At 66.5% G+C, this 15,852-nt stretch overlaps 1 protein-coding gene across 1 annotated transcript in view; it reads right to left on the minus strand.

The window, feature by feature from the left end:
* NCOR2 (nuclear receptor corepressor 2) overlaps nucleotides 1-13,096 on the minus strand; it is a 71,780-nt gene extending 58,684 nt beyond the window's left edge. Inside the window, 6 exon segments of the mRNA XM_079762632.1 lie at nucleotides 2,429-2,527; nucleotides 4,364-4,418; nucleotides 6,910-7,088; nucleotides 9,416-9,509; nucleotides 10,447-10,619; nucleotides 12,955-13,096. Of these exon segments, the coding sequence (XP_079618758.1) occupies nucleotides 2,429-2,527; nucleotides 4,364-4,418; nucleotides 6,910-7,088; nucleotides 9,416-9,509; nucleotides 10,447-10,619; nucleotides 12,955-13,011 (657 nt within the window). The 5' untranslated portion in view covers nucleotides 13,012-13,096.
* Between the last annotated feature and the right edge of the window lie 2,756 nt (nucleotides 13,097-15,852).

A 15,852-nucleotide genomic window follows, 5' to 3' on the forward strand; every position in this document is an offset into this window, starting at 1 on the left:
GTGTGTGTGTGTGTACGTGAGTGTATGTGTGTGTGAGCGAGCATTTGAGACAGAGAGAGATGGGGACCGGGAAACAGGAAACAGGAAGAGAGATCACCCCAGAAACCAGCAGGAGACTTGGGGGTGAGGGCCTGTGGTCCCCCGGGAGGAGGCTGCAGGGGCGCCAGGAAGAGCCCGAGGAGCTCGCTGGAGGGAGGGAGGAAGCGGCCCCTCCCTGACTTCCCCAGCAGGTCCCGGAGGGGCGGCCGGGCCGGGCGCCCGGGAGGGAGGCACCCCGCTCCGCTCCGCGGATAAAGACGACCACAGGCCACAGAGCCGGGAGCCCCCCTCCCCGGCGGCCCCCTCTCCCCTCCACGTCCAATCCGACAAGCCCAGCGACAGCTCACCCTTGGGGACACGCTCCCTCCGCAGCACGGCGCCCCCATGGCCAGGCCACGCCGGGCGGTCACCACCGGCTCGGGACAGGCCCTGCTGTCCGGCCGGCCGGCCTCAGCCTCGCCCGGGCTCCCCGACGGTTCGCAGAGCCAGGCCGGCTCCTGACCACGGCGTCGCGGGGCTTGGGCCTCGCCACGGGCTGAGACAGCTCGACCCCCTCCCTCGTCCGTGAATCACGGACTATAAACCGCCGGGCCGCCACCCAGGGCTCGGGGCTGGCCCAGCCTCAGCCGCTGACTCAACTCAGGGAGGATGCTCAGACCTCGGCCCAGACCTCCAGGGCACCGGGCATCAGGGCTGAGTCTCGGGGTGCAGGGGCCGGGAGGTAGGGGCACAGCCCAAGGCCCTCCGGAGGGCCAGCCCAAACCCCTCCTACCACAGCCCTGGGCTCCCCAAACCCGCCTCCTCCCGCCCGCCGGGGGCTCCCAGGATGGCCCAGGGCTGATTCTCTGCGAACAAATCTGTCCCCTCCCCTCTCTCCCAACCCCGTCGCCACCGAGACCCCGCTCTGCACGGGTGCCAGGGACCCCGTCACCTTTACCGTTAGGGACTGAATTCTTTTTTAACGATTCCTGTTTTCTTAACTTAATGCTTCCTTTTTATCCTCTTACTTATTATAAATATACTCTTCATTGATGTCAGAGAGGAAGAGAGAGAGAGAGAGAGAGAGAGAGAGAGAGAGAGAGAGAGAAAGAGGGAGAGGGAGAGGGAGAGGGAGAAATACCAATGATGAGAGAGAATCATGGATCGGCTGCCTCCTGCACGCCCCACACTGGGGATCGAGCCTGCACCCCGGGCCTGTGCCCTGACCAGGAATCGAACCCGGGACCCTTCCGTCCGCAGGCCAACACTCTATCCATGGAGCCAAACTGGCCAGGGCTTGACGGATTATTTTTTTTAAACCAACTCCTTTTCCTTTTAACTCAGAGGTCGGCAGACCTCTCCCGTGAGGAACCGGCTGGTACGTTTTCCAGGCTTTGCAGATTCCCTCAGGACTGCTCAGCATGGGCCGTTGCCACGGCGATATGCAAATGAGTGGGCGTGGCCGCGTGCCAATAAAACTTGATTCACAGAAGCAGGTGGCGGGCCAGAGTGTGCCAGGCGCTGATCTAACTTAAATAACCCCTCCGTCTCGCCCTGAGCAGCGGAGTCTGAAAGGTCACAGGATGCAGGACTGGTATTCCTTCTTTCAAACATGCAATAAAATGAACATGCAGCCCTGGCCTGTGTGGCTCAGTGGACAGCGCGTTGGCCTGCGGACGGAAGGGTCCCAGGTTCGATTCCGGCCAAGGGCACATGCCTGGGTTGCGGGCTCGATCCCCAGTAAGGGGCAGGCAGGAGGCAGACAATCAACGATTCTCTCTCATCATTGATGTTTCTCTCTCTCTCTCTCTCTCCCTCTCCCTTCCTCTCTGAAATCAAGAAAATAAATTTTGAAAAATAAAATAAAATGGTAAGTTTGTGGGCCAGCCCCCATCACCCTGGGAGGCCGGCTCCAGCTCTCAGAATGTCGCCTTTTGTTTGCTTGCTCATCCTCACCCGAGGATATTTTCCCATTGATTTTTAGGGAGAGGAAAAGGGAGGAGGAGAGACAGAGAAACATGGATGTGAGAGAGACACATGCATGGGTTGCCTCTAGCGTGGCTCCGGCCAGGGCCACGGACCCAGCCTGCAACGGAGGTACGTGCCCTTGACCAGAATCGAACCCTGGGCCCTGCAGTCTGTGGGCCGACGCTCTATCCACTGAGCCGCACCAAACCAGCCAGGCCAGAGAAGGGAGCCTTTGAACCGCAGCGACCCCGGGTCACACCAAGCTGAGTTCTAGAATTTTCCAGGCCGAGGACCCAAAGGCCACGTCTCCCAGCTCCGTTCCTTGCTGCTGGGGAAGGCCGGACGCCCCCAGAGAGGGAGTCCCCGTCACCAGGGAGGGGGACCCGACGGGAGGGAGCCCACCGCCCGCCCGCCCGCCCGCCCGCTGGCCCCGGCCTCTCACCTGGCTCTTCCCGCGGCGACGGTAGCTCCGCCTCACCAGGCTCTTGTAGTTCTCATTCTTCTTGGTCAGGTAGTAATACAGGACGCACTCGGCCACGGTCTGCAGCGGAGAGAGAAGGCACTGAGGGGGGCGCTGTGTGGGCGGTCCGAGCAGGCGGCCAGGAGCCACAGGCCTGGGTTCGAATCCCGCCGCGTCCACGCCCTGGCTGCGTGGCCGTGGCCAGGCCCCCTGCCCTGTGTCTCGGTTTCCTCACCTGTAAAACGGGGACGCTAGTAACACATACGTCACCGCGGTCAGGACCAAGTCCGTGGGTAAGTGCCCAGGACAGCGTCCGCCCGGGGGCCACAGGCGGGCAGATACCGGCCCCCCGGGTCTGCCTGGGGTCTCCCTCCTCTCACCCCAGCCTCCTTTCCCCTAAGATTTGGGGCCTAAACAACCTCTTCCAAGGTTGTCCAGACGGACTCCCGCTCCCGCGCCCCTCTCATCTCCGGGAACATTTGTTTCCGTCTGTTCCCTGCCTCGGTCTCCCCACGGGGGCCTGGACCGGAGCCCCACGCCCTCCCTGCCCAAAGGGGCCCCGTCAGAGGACGTCCTGGGACGCGGCGGAGGGCCCTGGCCGGGCGGCTCCGTGGGTCAGAGTGTCGCCCGGATACACCAAGGTTGCAGATTCCACCCCAGGAATCAACCAAAGAATGAGTCAATAAGTGGAACACCAAACCCATGTTTCTCTCTCCCTGAAACCAATCAATAAAAATTAATAAGAACAGCCCTTAAATAAAGTTAATAGTTTAAAAAAAAGGATGCAATGCTGCCGAAGCCGGTTTGGCTCAGTGGGTAGAGCGTCAGCCTGCGGACTGAAGGGTCCCGGGTTCGATTCCGGTCAAGGGCATGTACCTTGGTTGCGGGCACATCCCCAGTAGGGAGTGTGCAGGAGGCAGCTGATCGATGTTTCTCTCTCATCGATGTTTCTAACTCTCTGTCCCTCTCCCTTCCTCTCTGTAAAAAAATCAATGAAATATATATTTTTTAAAAATTAACAAAAACAAAAAAAAAGGGGTGAGGGGGCGGTGTGTCTCAGTGGTTGAGCGTGGACGGTAAACCAGGAGGTCACGGTTTGATTCAAAGTCAGGGCACAGGCCCGGGTTGCGGGCTCCATCCCCAGTCTGGGGGGCGTGCAGGAGGCCGCCGACCCATGGTTCTCTCTCATCATGGATGTTTCTCTTTCTCTCCTTCCCTCTCCCTTCCTCTCTGAAACCAATAAAAATATATATTTAAAAAAAAAAAAAAAAGCAACACACGTGATGCCCAGCTGGCGTGGCTCCGTGGCTGAGCATCCACCCCTGAACCAGGGGGGCCTCGGGGCGGCACCCGGGGGGCTTCTCTGCGTCGGGGGACCCCCAGAGGGAGCTGGGGCAGAGAGGGACGCCGCCCCGGCTGCCTGGGCCTGAAGTGGGGGTTCGAGAGTCAGCGCCAGGGGAAGGTGTGTCCGCGGGGATGGGGACCCGCAGGCCACGTGCCTGGCGTGGCATGAGGCGTCAGCAAACACACCGTGAGTGTCAGAGGGCTGAGGAAAGTCACGCCGTCCTGCCCCGGGAAGAACGCCACTCCGGCCTATAAATCCTTCATCAGGACGCCGGGGCGCCCAGAACCGGGGCCAGGACGCTGGCGGCCACGCACGCACCAAGCACGCAGGAGGAGCTGGCTCCCCGGGGCTTTCCCAGCCCGGCTCCGCCCCGCGGCCCGGGAGGTGTGGGCGGGGCCGGTGGCTGGGCTCCCAGGAGGGAAGGACTGACGGACAGATGGGGCCGCAGAGCGAGGGGCTCTGGGCAGAAGTCCCACGGGTGGGGAGGGCGCCCTTCGCCCGGCCCAGGGGCCGCGCCCCCGGAAGAGATGCCCGTGGGGTGCGGGGCAGGGCGGCCCGGCCGCGTGACTCACCTTCCTCTCCAGGAACGAAGCGATCAGGCCGAAGTTCTTGGGGTGCTGCATGAACCTGCGGGGAGAGCGGGGTGGGCCTGAGAGCGTGCCGAGGGGGGCTCCCCGGCGGGGCGGCCGCCGAGCTCCCGGGAGCCTGCCATCTCCGCTGGCCCGGCCGGGCGGGCGCCGCCCCACTCGGAGCAATTAACCCGGGGGGGTGTGGGAAGGGCGGCGGGCGGGCGGGCCGAGGGCTGCGAGAGGGCGTTGCTGGGAGTGAGTCACCGGCTTTCGCGCCTTTGAAAACATATTTGTTGTCCTGCTGGAGGCGGCTTCCAGGAAAAACGAGGACACGGCATGCGGCTCTTCGGCGGGGTTCCCGCCCCCCCTTTAAAACCTGCTTTTGTCTCTCTCTGCAGCCGGGCCTGGGAAGCCGGCCGCGCCCGGCCCCCACGGGCCTCCCCCCGCGGGGCCACGGGTCGGGGAGCACAGGCGCTGAGTGCCCTCGGAGAGGCGGGCGAGAGGCGGGCCGGCCAAGGAGGCGGCGAGAAGGGCCTGCAGCCAGAGGGGTGGCGGGAGCTGGCGCCCCACCAACTGGCTTCCTGGGAAGCCGGGGAATTACTGGGAAAGCGCGCAGCCAGGCCGACACGGCAGGGCCACGGGAGCAGGCGGCCGGCCGCGGGGGCGGGGATGTGGGTCAGGGCCGCCCAGGCCCCGGGGAGGCCGGGTGGAGCCACTGGCCCGGGCCCAGCCTTGGCCGGCTGTCCCCACACGGTGCCCGGCCCGCCGTCGCCGCCCTGGGGGAGAGATGAGGCTGCAGGAGAGGCAGGGGCCCTGGGTCCCAGGAGGGCGCCTGGGCCGGCGCCGGGCCCTCCAGATGGCTGGGCGGGAGGCCAGCGGCCCCTCCCCGGCTCCCCACCAGACACCGGAAAATCCGGAATGGCCTCTTCTCTCTTCCAGGAGGAAGCCAGGACTCGGTGGCCGGCTTCCCCGCCTGGGATCCGGCCTCGGGCGGCCCGCGACGCTGCAGCGGCCCCAAACGCCCTCCTCCCTCTTCCAGACAGACCGGCTCTGGCCCCGCCCGCGCCCTGCCCGAGGACACTTCCTCCCCTCTCCCCCGAGTCCTTTCTGCGGGGGTTTCTCCAGCGGAGGAGGCTCCTAGGAGATCGGGAATGGAGCGTGGACATGTCCTCGGTCACCTGCCCACCTCCCCCCAATCCACGCGTGTGTCCTCGGTCAACGCTGACCGGGAGCCGACCGGGACTGGGAGCCTCACGACAGGTGAAGAGCGAGGCGCTGCTGCTCACCCAGTTCACAGATGGGAAAACCGAGGCTCAGGGACGGGGAGTGGCGGAGCCCTAGGCCGCCCACGCGGATTGTCAAAGGCCCTGAGCGCGCGACCAAGCCCACTGAAAACCAGCCGCAACCAGGACCGCCGTCCGGGAAGGACGTGGGCCCCCAAACGGGCCCGGCGGCGCGTTAGCCGTGTGACCCAGAGACACCTTCTTCTGGTAAAGACGGCGTAAACCGACAGGAATGCCAGCGCCACCGGGGATGTACACGCCGCGTGCCCCGGCGGCGCTTCCTAGTAGCCCCCCGGGACGGCTCTGGCCGCTTCACTGGCTGAGACGTGCCGCATGCTCCTCCAGAGGACGGAGGGCTGGACCCCGGGGCGGGGCGAGCGTCCGTGATGGCGAGGACCTAGCAGGAGCCACCGGGACCTGGGCGTTTCCGTCTCGGACCTTCAACCCTAAACACGCCGCGGGAACTGCTCCCCACGGCGCTCCTTCCTGTGGAGACCGCGGGATCCGGGGGACCCGGGACCCTCCTCCTGCTCCGTCAAGTCCTGGTGTCCACACTGGCTGACCTGTCCCGCCGCCCCCCCCCCCGACCCCCGACCCTGGGAAGGGCGGAGACTGCCCCAGGCCCGGCCCCACGCCGTAAAGGAACTCTCCTGCCCACAGGCCTTCTGCGCGGGGAGAGGTGGAGGCCAGCAGCCAGGCGGGCGCCGCCTGTTCCAGCCCATGCCTCAGTTCCCACCCTCCCGCCTCACGAAGGTGCGTGGGGGCAGATAAGAGACACGAGAACACGGGGGAAAACGTGAAGACAAAAGGAGATGAGTGGTCAGGTGACCAGGCCACAGGCCACGATGACAGACGTTGCTGGGAACCCGTGGAAGCCGGGAGAGCAACGCAGAAGGGAGCTGGAACCAGCCCTGCCCGGCCCGCGTGGCTCAGGGGTTGAGCCTCGACCCATGAACCCGGAGGTCATGGTTCAATTCCTGATCAGGGCACATGCCCCCCCCCCCCCATCCCCAGTGGGGGGCGTGCGGGAGGCAGCCGATCCGTGATTCTCTCTCCCCCTCCCCCGCTTCCTCTCTCTGAAGTCAGAAGGAGCCGGCCCGCGGACACCCTGACCTTGGACCTCTGGCCTCCGTCCGGCACGGAGAGGATGAATTCCTGTTGCTCTCAGCCACCCCGTGTGTGGTCACTGTCCCGGCTGGGCCAGGGCAGGGCCCAGAGGCCCGCGGGGCGCAGCCGGCCCCCCTCCCCGCTCGGCGCCAAGCTCACTTCTCCCGGAAGGTCTCCTTCTCCTGCTCGCTCCACATGTTCATGACCTGCCGGTCCTTGTACACCTTCATGGGGTCGTCCATGAGCCCGTTCATGTTGATGAACTTGATGCGCTGCTGGTCGGCGTCATACAGCATGGGCGGGATCACGGCCAGCTGCCGCATCTGCTTCTCCAGGTTCTGCGGGAGACGGGGGGGGAGGCCCGGTCAGCGAGCGCGGGACGCCAGGGACGGGGACCCGGGGGACGGGCGGGGAGGCTGGGGGGCGGGCGGGGGATGCTCCAGGTGAGAGTGGGAAAATGTGAAACAGAGAGAGAGAGAGAGAGAGAGAGAGAGAGAGAGAGAATGGTGAGTGAAAAAAGAAAAAATAATAGCCCGTGCTGGGGGAAGGGGGATTTAAAGGCGGCCCCAGCCCTGGCCGGTGCGGCTCAGTGGATAGAACGTCCGCCTGTGGACTGAAGGGTCCTGGGTTCAATTCCCGTCAAGGGCACAGGCCCGGATTGCGGCTCCATCCCCAGTAGGAGGCGTGCAGGAGGCAGCTGATCCATGATTCTCTCTCATCATGGATGTTTCTATCTCCCTCTCCCTCTCCCTTCCTCTCTGAAATCAATAAAAATATATTTTTTTAAAAAAAGAAAGAAAAAACAAAAAGGCAGCCCAGACAGGCCCGCGGGGGGCCCAGCTGTAAATTCGCTGCCGAGAGCAGCAGCTGCCCGTCCGCCCGTGGAAGATTCACGGGAAATGCAGGCGCCAGAAGGCACCGTGGGATGTTCGGGGCGGCTGGGCCACGGGAGCTCAGGCTCAGGGGGCACGGGGGAAGGGGGAGGAGGGGGGGGGGCGGGGCTGTGGGCAGAGTCAGAACCACTTGCTGCCCAGCCCTGGCGTCCAGCTCCCCCACCCCCCGCCCCGCCCCGCGTGTCCACCTGGGATCAGGCCTGTGCAGCCCATGCCTGGCGGGAGTCACCCATCATGCCTTGGGGCGGCCACTCAGCTGGGCTCATCTCCCGGCCGTTCATCACCCACCTCCAGCGGCAGGCGGAGACCCGGCCAGGCCACAGCCGCCCCCACCCGACCCTCCGCTCGGTGTTGGGGTGTGTGTGTGTGTGCCCTGACCCAGCTGGGAGAAGGGACCGTGGGAGCCCTGAGCCTCCCGGCTGCCCGAAGAGAAACCCCTGGGGCCACGGCCATGGCCACGGGCTCCGGCAGGACCCCCTCCTCTGCCGCCCGGGGCTGCCTCCCTCTCCCCCCGACGGGGCCTGCGCTGCTGGCTGAAGCCCCCCTGAGGACGAGGAGGTCCCCTCCTGCCCGCCCGCCAGGGAGCCGCAGGGAGGCTGCGCGGCTGCGGCGAGTCTCGGACCCCTGGACACGGGCCCTGCACCCCGAGGATGCCCGCGGCCCGGCCCTGGGGACGCGGATCAGCCCCGACGTCCCAGGCCCCGAGTCAGGCGGGGGCCCCGGGGGAAGGACCTCCGTCCTCTGGCTTCCTGGGCAAACCCAGCCCGTCCCTGTCGCTGTGGGACCTGCCTGTGGCCACGGCGCGGGGGCGGGGACTGGGGCAGACACACCGTGCGGCTGTGGGCACAGGCACCCCGAGTTCTGCTTTCTGTGGGCGGAACGGGGTTTGAAACGTGCCAAGTTCTACAACGAAGGCGCTTTCCAACGGGCAGAGAAGGAACCGCCCGAGAGCGGTGAGAGCGGCTCCAGGCTCGGCCCGGGATGGCCACCCCGGAACCTCTGGGGTGGGGGTGGGGGTAGGGGTGGGGCCCAGGACACTGCCCTCCAATCCAGGCGCCATGTCCCCAGCACTCGGCTGACCCCTGGCCCTCGGGCCGCACGAGAGAACAGGCCACCGCTCCGTCCAGCGTGGAGCCACGGACACGCCGGGCGTGACTGAGAAATGGGCTTTAACCGTATTTCATTTCAGCTGACTCTAATTTTATTATTATTTTAAAAAATATGTTTCTGTTGATTTTGAGAGGAAGGGAGAGGGAGCGAGAGACAGAAACATCCATGATGAGAGAGAGCCATGAATCGCCTGCCTCCTGCACGCCCCACACTGGGGATCGAGCCCCCAACCCGGGCCTGTGCCCTGACCGGGAATCGAACTGTGACCTCCACGGAGCCACGCCGGCCGGGCAGCCGATTTCAAGTAAACAGCCGCTGGCTCCCGCGCTGCCCGCAGTGACCACACGTCCCACGGGACACAGGTCCCGGGAGGAAGGTGACGCCCACCTCCTCGAGGCTCCCTGGTGCCCACTGTGGTGCTGGGAGCATGGAGGAGGGGCTGGCACGTGACAGGCTTGTCCTGCGGACCTGGGAGGGGACAGGCCAGCACCAGCCCCTCCCCAGGCGCACAGGGCCCTCTCTGGGCCCCAGCCAGGGTCACGCGGGCTGAACTCGGGGTCCCGGGGTGCCCCAGCCCGAGCAGGCAGGGCTGCGAGGCCTGACAGGAGGGGCCCACCGGGTGCACAGAGGGAGGTGAGTCAGAGTCAGGGCCGCGGACTCACCTCCTGCTCCGAGAGGCCGTCGATGATCTCGGACACCTCGTGCTCGCTCCGGGCGGCCGACATGGAGAGCCCGCTGCCCCGCTGGCCCACCCTGCTGGAAGCCAGAGGGACACACTCAGCACGGCCGGACGGACGCGAGGCGGCGCCGCGGCCCAGACCGAGCCCACAACTTCCCCCGAGGCGGCCTGTGGGCAGCGGGGCGGAGCCGGGGCGCCCCCACCCACAGGGACAGCCCCCCGCCCAGGGGTCCAGGGCAGAGCAGGGGGCCCCCAGCCTGACCCGGGGACGCCTGAACCCCGACACTAGAAGGTGCTCAGCCCCTTCTCTCTCTGAGATGCGCTCCAAGAGGCCAGCCGCGCAGATCCACGTGCACGTCCCAGCTCAGCCCCCCCAGACCTGTGCCTGTTTCCTCCCCTGTAGCACGGGGCCCGCGTGGCACCAGCTCCCACCCTGGGAGGAGGCATCGGTACACACTGCGAGAGTCCAGTGGACAGTGAGGTCTGTCAATCACCTCACCTACGTCACTAAACGGAAAAGGGCAACAGGGGCCAGAGCACCTACTGTGCGCTGGGCACTGAGCACCTACTGTGCGCTGGGCACTGAGCACCTACTGTGCGCTGGGCACTGTCCCACAGGCTCACACAGGGCCACAGCAGACCAGCTGCGTGCTCCTGGCTGCAACACCAGGCGGTCCTCTCCCCTCTGACCCACCAGGGATCTCAAACCCAGCCGCCCTCGGGGGCCGCGCACACCACACCACACAGTGGACGAAGCTGGTGGGCCGCAGCCCCGGGCGCGCGGGCAGAAGCTAAAGCGCCTGCTCGCAGGAGTGTATCTGAGTCTCAGGTAAGTGTCAGGGCCCAGCAGGGTCCGAGCGACACATCCAAGGGTGGGGCGTGGCCCCTGGGGCGGCCCGTGTGAGACCCCGTGGTGCTCCCGCTTCGCCCTGCGCTGTCCGGTCCACGCAGGCCGGGCTCCCGCCGCCCCGGCTCGCGCTCGGGGGCGGGCAGGCGGCGCGGGCGCCCGCTCACCTCTGCATGCGCTCCTGCAGCTCGCGCTGCTTGCGGATCTCGGGGAACTGCTTCTCGTAGTACTCGCGCACCTTGCTCTCCTTGGCCCGGCGCCGCGGGTTGTTCTCGATGCGCTCCACCTTCTTCTCCCAGGCCTCCATGAGCTGGTCATAGCGCTGGCAGAACTTCTGCTCCTGGGCACCGCGGGGCGGGGGGCACTGCTGAGGGCGGCCTGCACCCCAACCGCAGCCTCCCACTCCGCCCACTCTGCACGGACACACCGGTGCACAGGCACACACACATGCACTCACAGTCACGCACACACATGCACAGCCTCACTGATGCATGCACACACAGCTGCACACACACACACTGATGCACGTACACACACACACGCACAGCCTCACAGGCACACATACACACACACACGCACACGTGCACCGTCACGCAGATGCACACGCACGCACAAGGACACACAGTCACACGGACATACGCACGCAGGCACGGTCACGTGAGACCTGGGCAGAACCAGCCCCTGAAGGAAAGCACAGGCTTCCCCAGGGCGTGGTTCCTGTCACCCCCGTCCCCGGGCCCGCCCGCCCTGCCTGGCCCCCCCTAGAAAGGCCTCGTCCCGCAGGGCAGCCACCAGCCGCGTGTGGCTGTTCCGTTCACGTCGCGTACATTTCAGTGACCCGCCAGTCTCATCCCCCGGCCCCCCAGCCACACGCCCAGCGCCCGGCAGCCTCCCGTGGCGGGGCCGTCCGCAGCAGACGGCGCACAGAGCCGCGTTCACCGTCACGGGGGGAAGTTGCACCAGACACTGCGGCTCCCAGTGTCCCCCACGGCCCCCCGGAAAGCATGACCCCCGCTCGGAACAGTTCGCCGTCCCAGGCCCGGGGTGGGTGTGAAGACCCGAGCCCCACCATCCAAGACGAGGGAGTCCCCGCCCGTGTCCAACCACAGGGCCACCGGCTCCATGTCCTCGGAGGAAAGACCCCCACCCGCCCTGGACGTAGCTGCGCCGCTTCCCGTCTCCAAGGTGACCTGCCGGCAGCAGGCGGGGAGCGTTTGCCGCACACGAGACCCCGGCCCCCCCCCTCACGGCTGCAGGGAACAGATGGCGCAGCCCGGAGTCTCGCTTCAACGCCTCTCCACACGTCAGCACCATCAAAAAGCCCTCAGCTCAGCCCTGGCCGGTTTGGCTCAGTAGACAGAGCACCTGCCTGCAGACTGAAGGGTCCCGGATTCGATTCCGGTCAAGGTCATGTCGACCACGCCCCCACTCATGCCCTGCCCTTCAGGCCTGCCCCCTACACTCCGTCCTGTGTGATCCCGGGCGCGCCTGCCCCAGGGCCTTTGCACGTGCTGTGCCCTCTGCCTGACACTCCGACCTCCAGGTCGTCACCGTCATTCCCACCTCAGCACCGAGGTCCCCACCTCCCCTCACCCCTCTGCACAGCGCGTCTGTGCCCCCTACGCCCGGCACCGCGCCGGGCCACAGCGGGCGCCTGGTGACTATTCCACTCCACGACTGAGACAGGATGCCCGGGTTCACGGTCGCCGTCCACCCTGCCCAGGCCCCTCTGGACACCATCTTGAGAAGAGAAAGGGCGGGAAGCCCACGGCGTTGTACGCCACGGGGCTCTGGGGTCCCAAACGCGGCCCACCCAGCGCCCCAGTCGCCCAGTCTCCGGGCCAGAGGTGTCTTCTCTCTGAGGGCCCAGCCGAGGTCCGGGACAGAGCGGGTGAGTCCAGAAACTGGCTCGGAGGGCCCCGCGCCCTCCAGGAGTCCCATCGGGGCTTCGGGGAGACGGTCTGAGAGAGGGGAGCTCTCTCCTGGGCTCTGGAAGCCTCGAGCCTCCTGCAGGAATGCGGGTCCCACAGGGAGACCAGCGGGCCCGTGAATGAGCACAGAGCTGGGCAAAAACCGCTGCAGAGAAACGAAGGCAAAACCTGATCGAGCCACTCCTGAGCTCCGCCCAGGGGACTTTCCCAGCGACACCAGTCCCTGCCCGCTGCCCCATCCGAGCCAGCTCTTCCTCCCTGCGGAGCTGAAAGGACGCTCACGGGTAACCCCTCCGTCCCTGGGCCCTAACTTCCCTGCAAACCGCAGCTGCTCGGTCCTCCCACCCCACGTGCCCTCCAGGCAGGACGCGGAGCTGCCTCCCGGGCCAGCCTCGTGTCTGAGGGCGCCCCCTGCATTCCCCGTCCTCCAACTCCTACCGCAAACCCCTCTCCCCGCCCGAAAGGCCCACTGTAGCTGCTCTGATGGCAAGGAACCGGATTTCCCATGGGCGGGGGGGGGGGGGGAGAGAACAGAATTCCGGGCCCGACCCAGACCCGGGGCAGCCACACCCCCAGCCTGGACACGTGGTAACGCGACAGCCACAGAGGGCAGGGTCCCAACAGGCGTGGCCCTGACGGGGCCTGGACTGTCCCCACGGGGCCGGGCCGGGATGGGGGTGGAAGCCGGGCCGGGATGGGGGTGGGGGCCGGGCCGGGATGGGGGTGGGGCCCGGGGTGACTTACCCATTGCTTCCGGGCGTGGTTCCTCCTCTTGAAGTACAAGATCAGCTTTTTCCGCATCGCCTGGTTTCTGCGCGGGAGGACAGCGAGGGGCGGTCAGGCACGCGGGCTCGGCATCCTGGCTCCCGGCTCCTGGCGGGGCCCTGCGCCGGCCCCACGGCAGCCCGCGCCGGAACTCGGTGAGATGAAACACCACTGCCCCTCGGCGAGCCCCCACCTGCCAGGTCCTCTTCCTCTCCCCCAATCCTGAAGGGCCCCCCCAATTAGGATGAGTTTGGTCGGTGGGAAAGGGGGACGTAAAGGGCGGGGGCAAAGCGTTTGTGGCTTCCTGACCCCCCCACCCCGGAGCTGCCACCGCCCCCACACGCATGCAGCTCCCCTCTGCCCGCGGCCCACGCCGGCCGTGGACAAGTGGCCACAGAGACACACCCACAGCCCAGACCAGGAACCGGCCCGGAGACCCCGCGCCTGCAGACCCTGCACCTGGGGACCCCGCACCTGGAGACCCCGCGCCTGCAGACCCCCTGCCCGCAGACCCCGCACCTGCACTCGGGCGGGTGGAGCGGGCGCACTCTCAGCTCTCTGGACTCGTCCCCAAATCTGCAAGCCCGGCCGCCCCCCAGAAACTTCAGACAAACGCCAACTGAGGGGCATTCCACACCCCCCGCCGGTCCTCCTTCCAAAGGGCCGGTCTCCGGAGAACACGGGAGAACCACGGCAAGAACCACGCGGGCGGAGGGACCGGCCGGGCTGCGGACTGCCCGAGGGCCCAGGCAGCGCGGGAGGTGGGAGCCTGGGTCCGACCTCGGGCCAGAAAACGGCCGTTCGCGGGAAAGCGGGGGGCATGCCGAGAGCCTGGCTTGGCTAACAGCACGGGCCCACACGCGTGGCTGTCGGCACAGGTGTGACGGAGATCCGAGACAGTCTCAGCGCCGTTTGCGAGGCTGCTGCGAGGTTCGCTCTTTTAAAGGTTTTTTTAAAAAAGAGGGACACGCCTGGCTGGTGCTGCTCAGGGGCTGGGCGTCGACCTATGAACCAGGAGGTCACGGTTCGATTCCCGGTCAGGGCACGCGCCCGGGTTGCGGGCTCCATCCCCAGGGTGGGGGGCGTGCAGGAGGCAGCCGGTCCGTGATTCTCTCTCACCACGGATGTTTCCATCTCTCCCCCTCCCTCCCTCTCCAAAACCAATAAAAATATTCTTTTAAGAAAGCTAAACCTAAAGCTTCCCTGGGGACCGAGGCCTGTGGCCATTCACTCGCCGGCGTCCCCGCGAGCCCTGCTGCCTCCCGCGGCCCGTCCCTCTTCCCGCCCCCAGGCCCGCGTGCGGTCAGCACCCCCGGGCGGCCGGCCCGGGGCGCCCACGTGTTCAGCAAACACTTTGAATGTTTGTTCTGAACCAAGAAGCGTTTTGATGGTGGAGACGCAGACAGCTGACGGCACACGCGTGTCCTCTACTGAGACCCCTTCGAGCAGCACCAAGGACCGGCGTGAGCGAGTCCCCTGGCGCGGGCACATGTGGGCGCCGAGGAGAGCCGGCCTTCCGCGAGAAGGCACAACCGGTGAGGGGCACAGGCCTCGACCTCCGACCTGGACTTCGGAGGAGCAGCGTGAACCGGGACGGAGACGCACACGAGGAAACGGAGACGTCGGAGGAGACTCTGGGCCAGGCCCCGGGCGGTTCTGGGACAAGGAAAGCGTGGGGCAATCCAGGAGGCTGCCCGGAGGAGGAGAGGTTCGCGCTGGGGTTTGGGGGAAGCAGAGGTTCCAGGCTAGGAAGGAGTGACGGAGACCGTGGAGGGGTGAGGAGGGGCGTTTCGGGGAGCCAGACCTGGAGCTGGGGGCGGGGGGGGAGAGTCAGACGGAGACGCCAGGGCAGGACCCCGAGGGCCGTGGGAAGAGGCTGTCAGATGGGGGTGACGGATGGTCTAAAGCCCTTTTCCCACGTGAAACAGATGCTCCAAGGAGACGGGCGTACTGACAGGCAGAGGGAGGGGACTGGGCCAGAGGGGGCAGAGCCCGGGCTGGAGCCCCAGAGAGGAAACGAGGGGGGCGGGGGGAGCGGGGTACGCAGATGGGGCTGGGCTGGGAGCTGGGCTGTGCAACCCTGGGGAAGTTACTGAACCTCTCTGAACCTCCAGACAAGACCACAAAGACCTGTGACGTGCAGAGGGGGACCCGCTCTCAACAGAGCACCCACCTCCTCCGTTCGGGGTGTCCCCAGCCCCGCCCCCTGCCCTGCCCCCCCCCCCACCCCGCCGCCACCCGACGGCCGGAGGGGTCTGGCAGGTCCCCACCATGGGGCCCAGGCAGCCACCCCCGCGCGTCCGTCCGAGGCGGCAGGTGGCGGAGGGAGAGCAGCGGAGGCGGGTCCAGGTGACCTGCACGCGCAGAAATCGCCGGCGCAGCAGGAAGTCAGGCGTGAAATTAACTTCAGCTCCCGGCCCAGCACGCAGACGGCGAGAAATTAAAGTGACAGCGAAGGTCCTTGGGGAGGGATCACCTCCCACCTGGTGGCACTTACAGCAGCAGGAGGGCGGGGCCTGGGAGGCGGCGAGGAGGGGGGGTTGAGGGCACGAGGAGGAGCCGGTGATGCCCTGCGTCCCCCCCGCTGGGTCCCCTCTGTCCTATCAAGCTGTCACCACCTGGCAGGCGCATCGACTCCTGTCCGCACCGCCGAGCACCAGGCCGCGCCCGCGGCGGTCTCCCAGGCCCAGAGCCGGGCCCCGCGCCCACAGGAGCTCCACTTTTGTGGGAAGAAGGACGGATGAGCTGTAGCCCTGGGCGCCTGCAAAGTCAGAAGGACAGCCCTGGCCGGCCGCCCAGTGGTCAGAGCATCCGCCTGAGGCACAGGGTAGGTGTCGATAAATGTGTGCTGAGTGAATGACTGAATGAATGAATGAA

This window comes from Cnephaeus nilssonii (assembly GCF_951640355.1).
Source record: "Cnephaeus nilssonii genome assembly, chromosome: 22".
NCBI classification, from domain to species: domain Eukaryota; kingdom Metazoa; phylum Chordata; class Mammalia; order Chiroptera; family Vespertilionidae; genus Cnephaeus; species Cnephaeus nilssonii.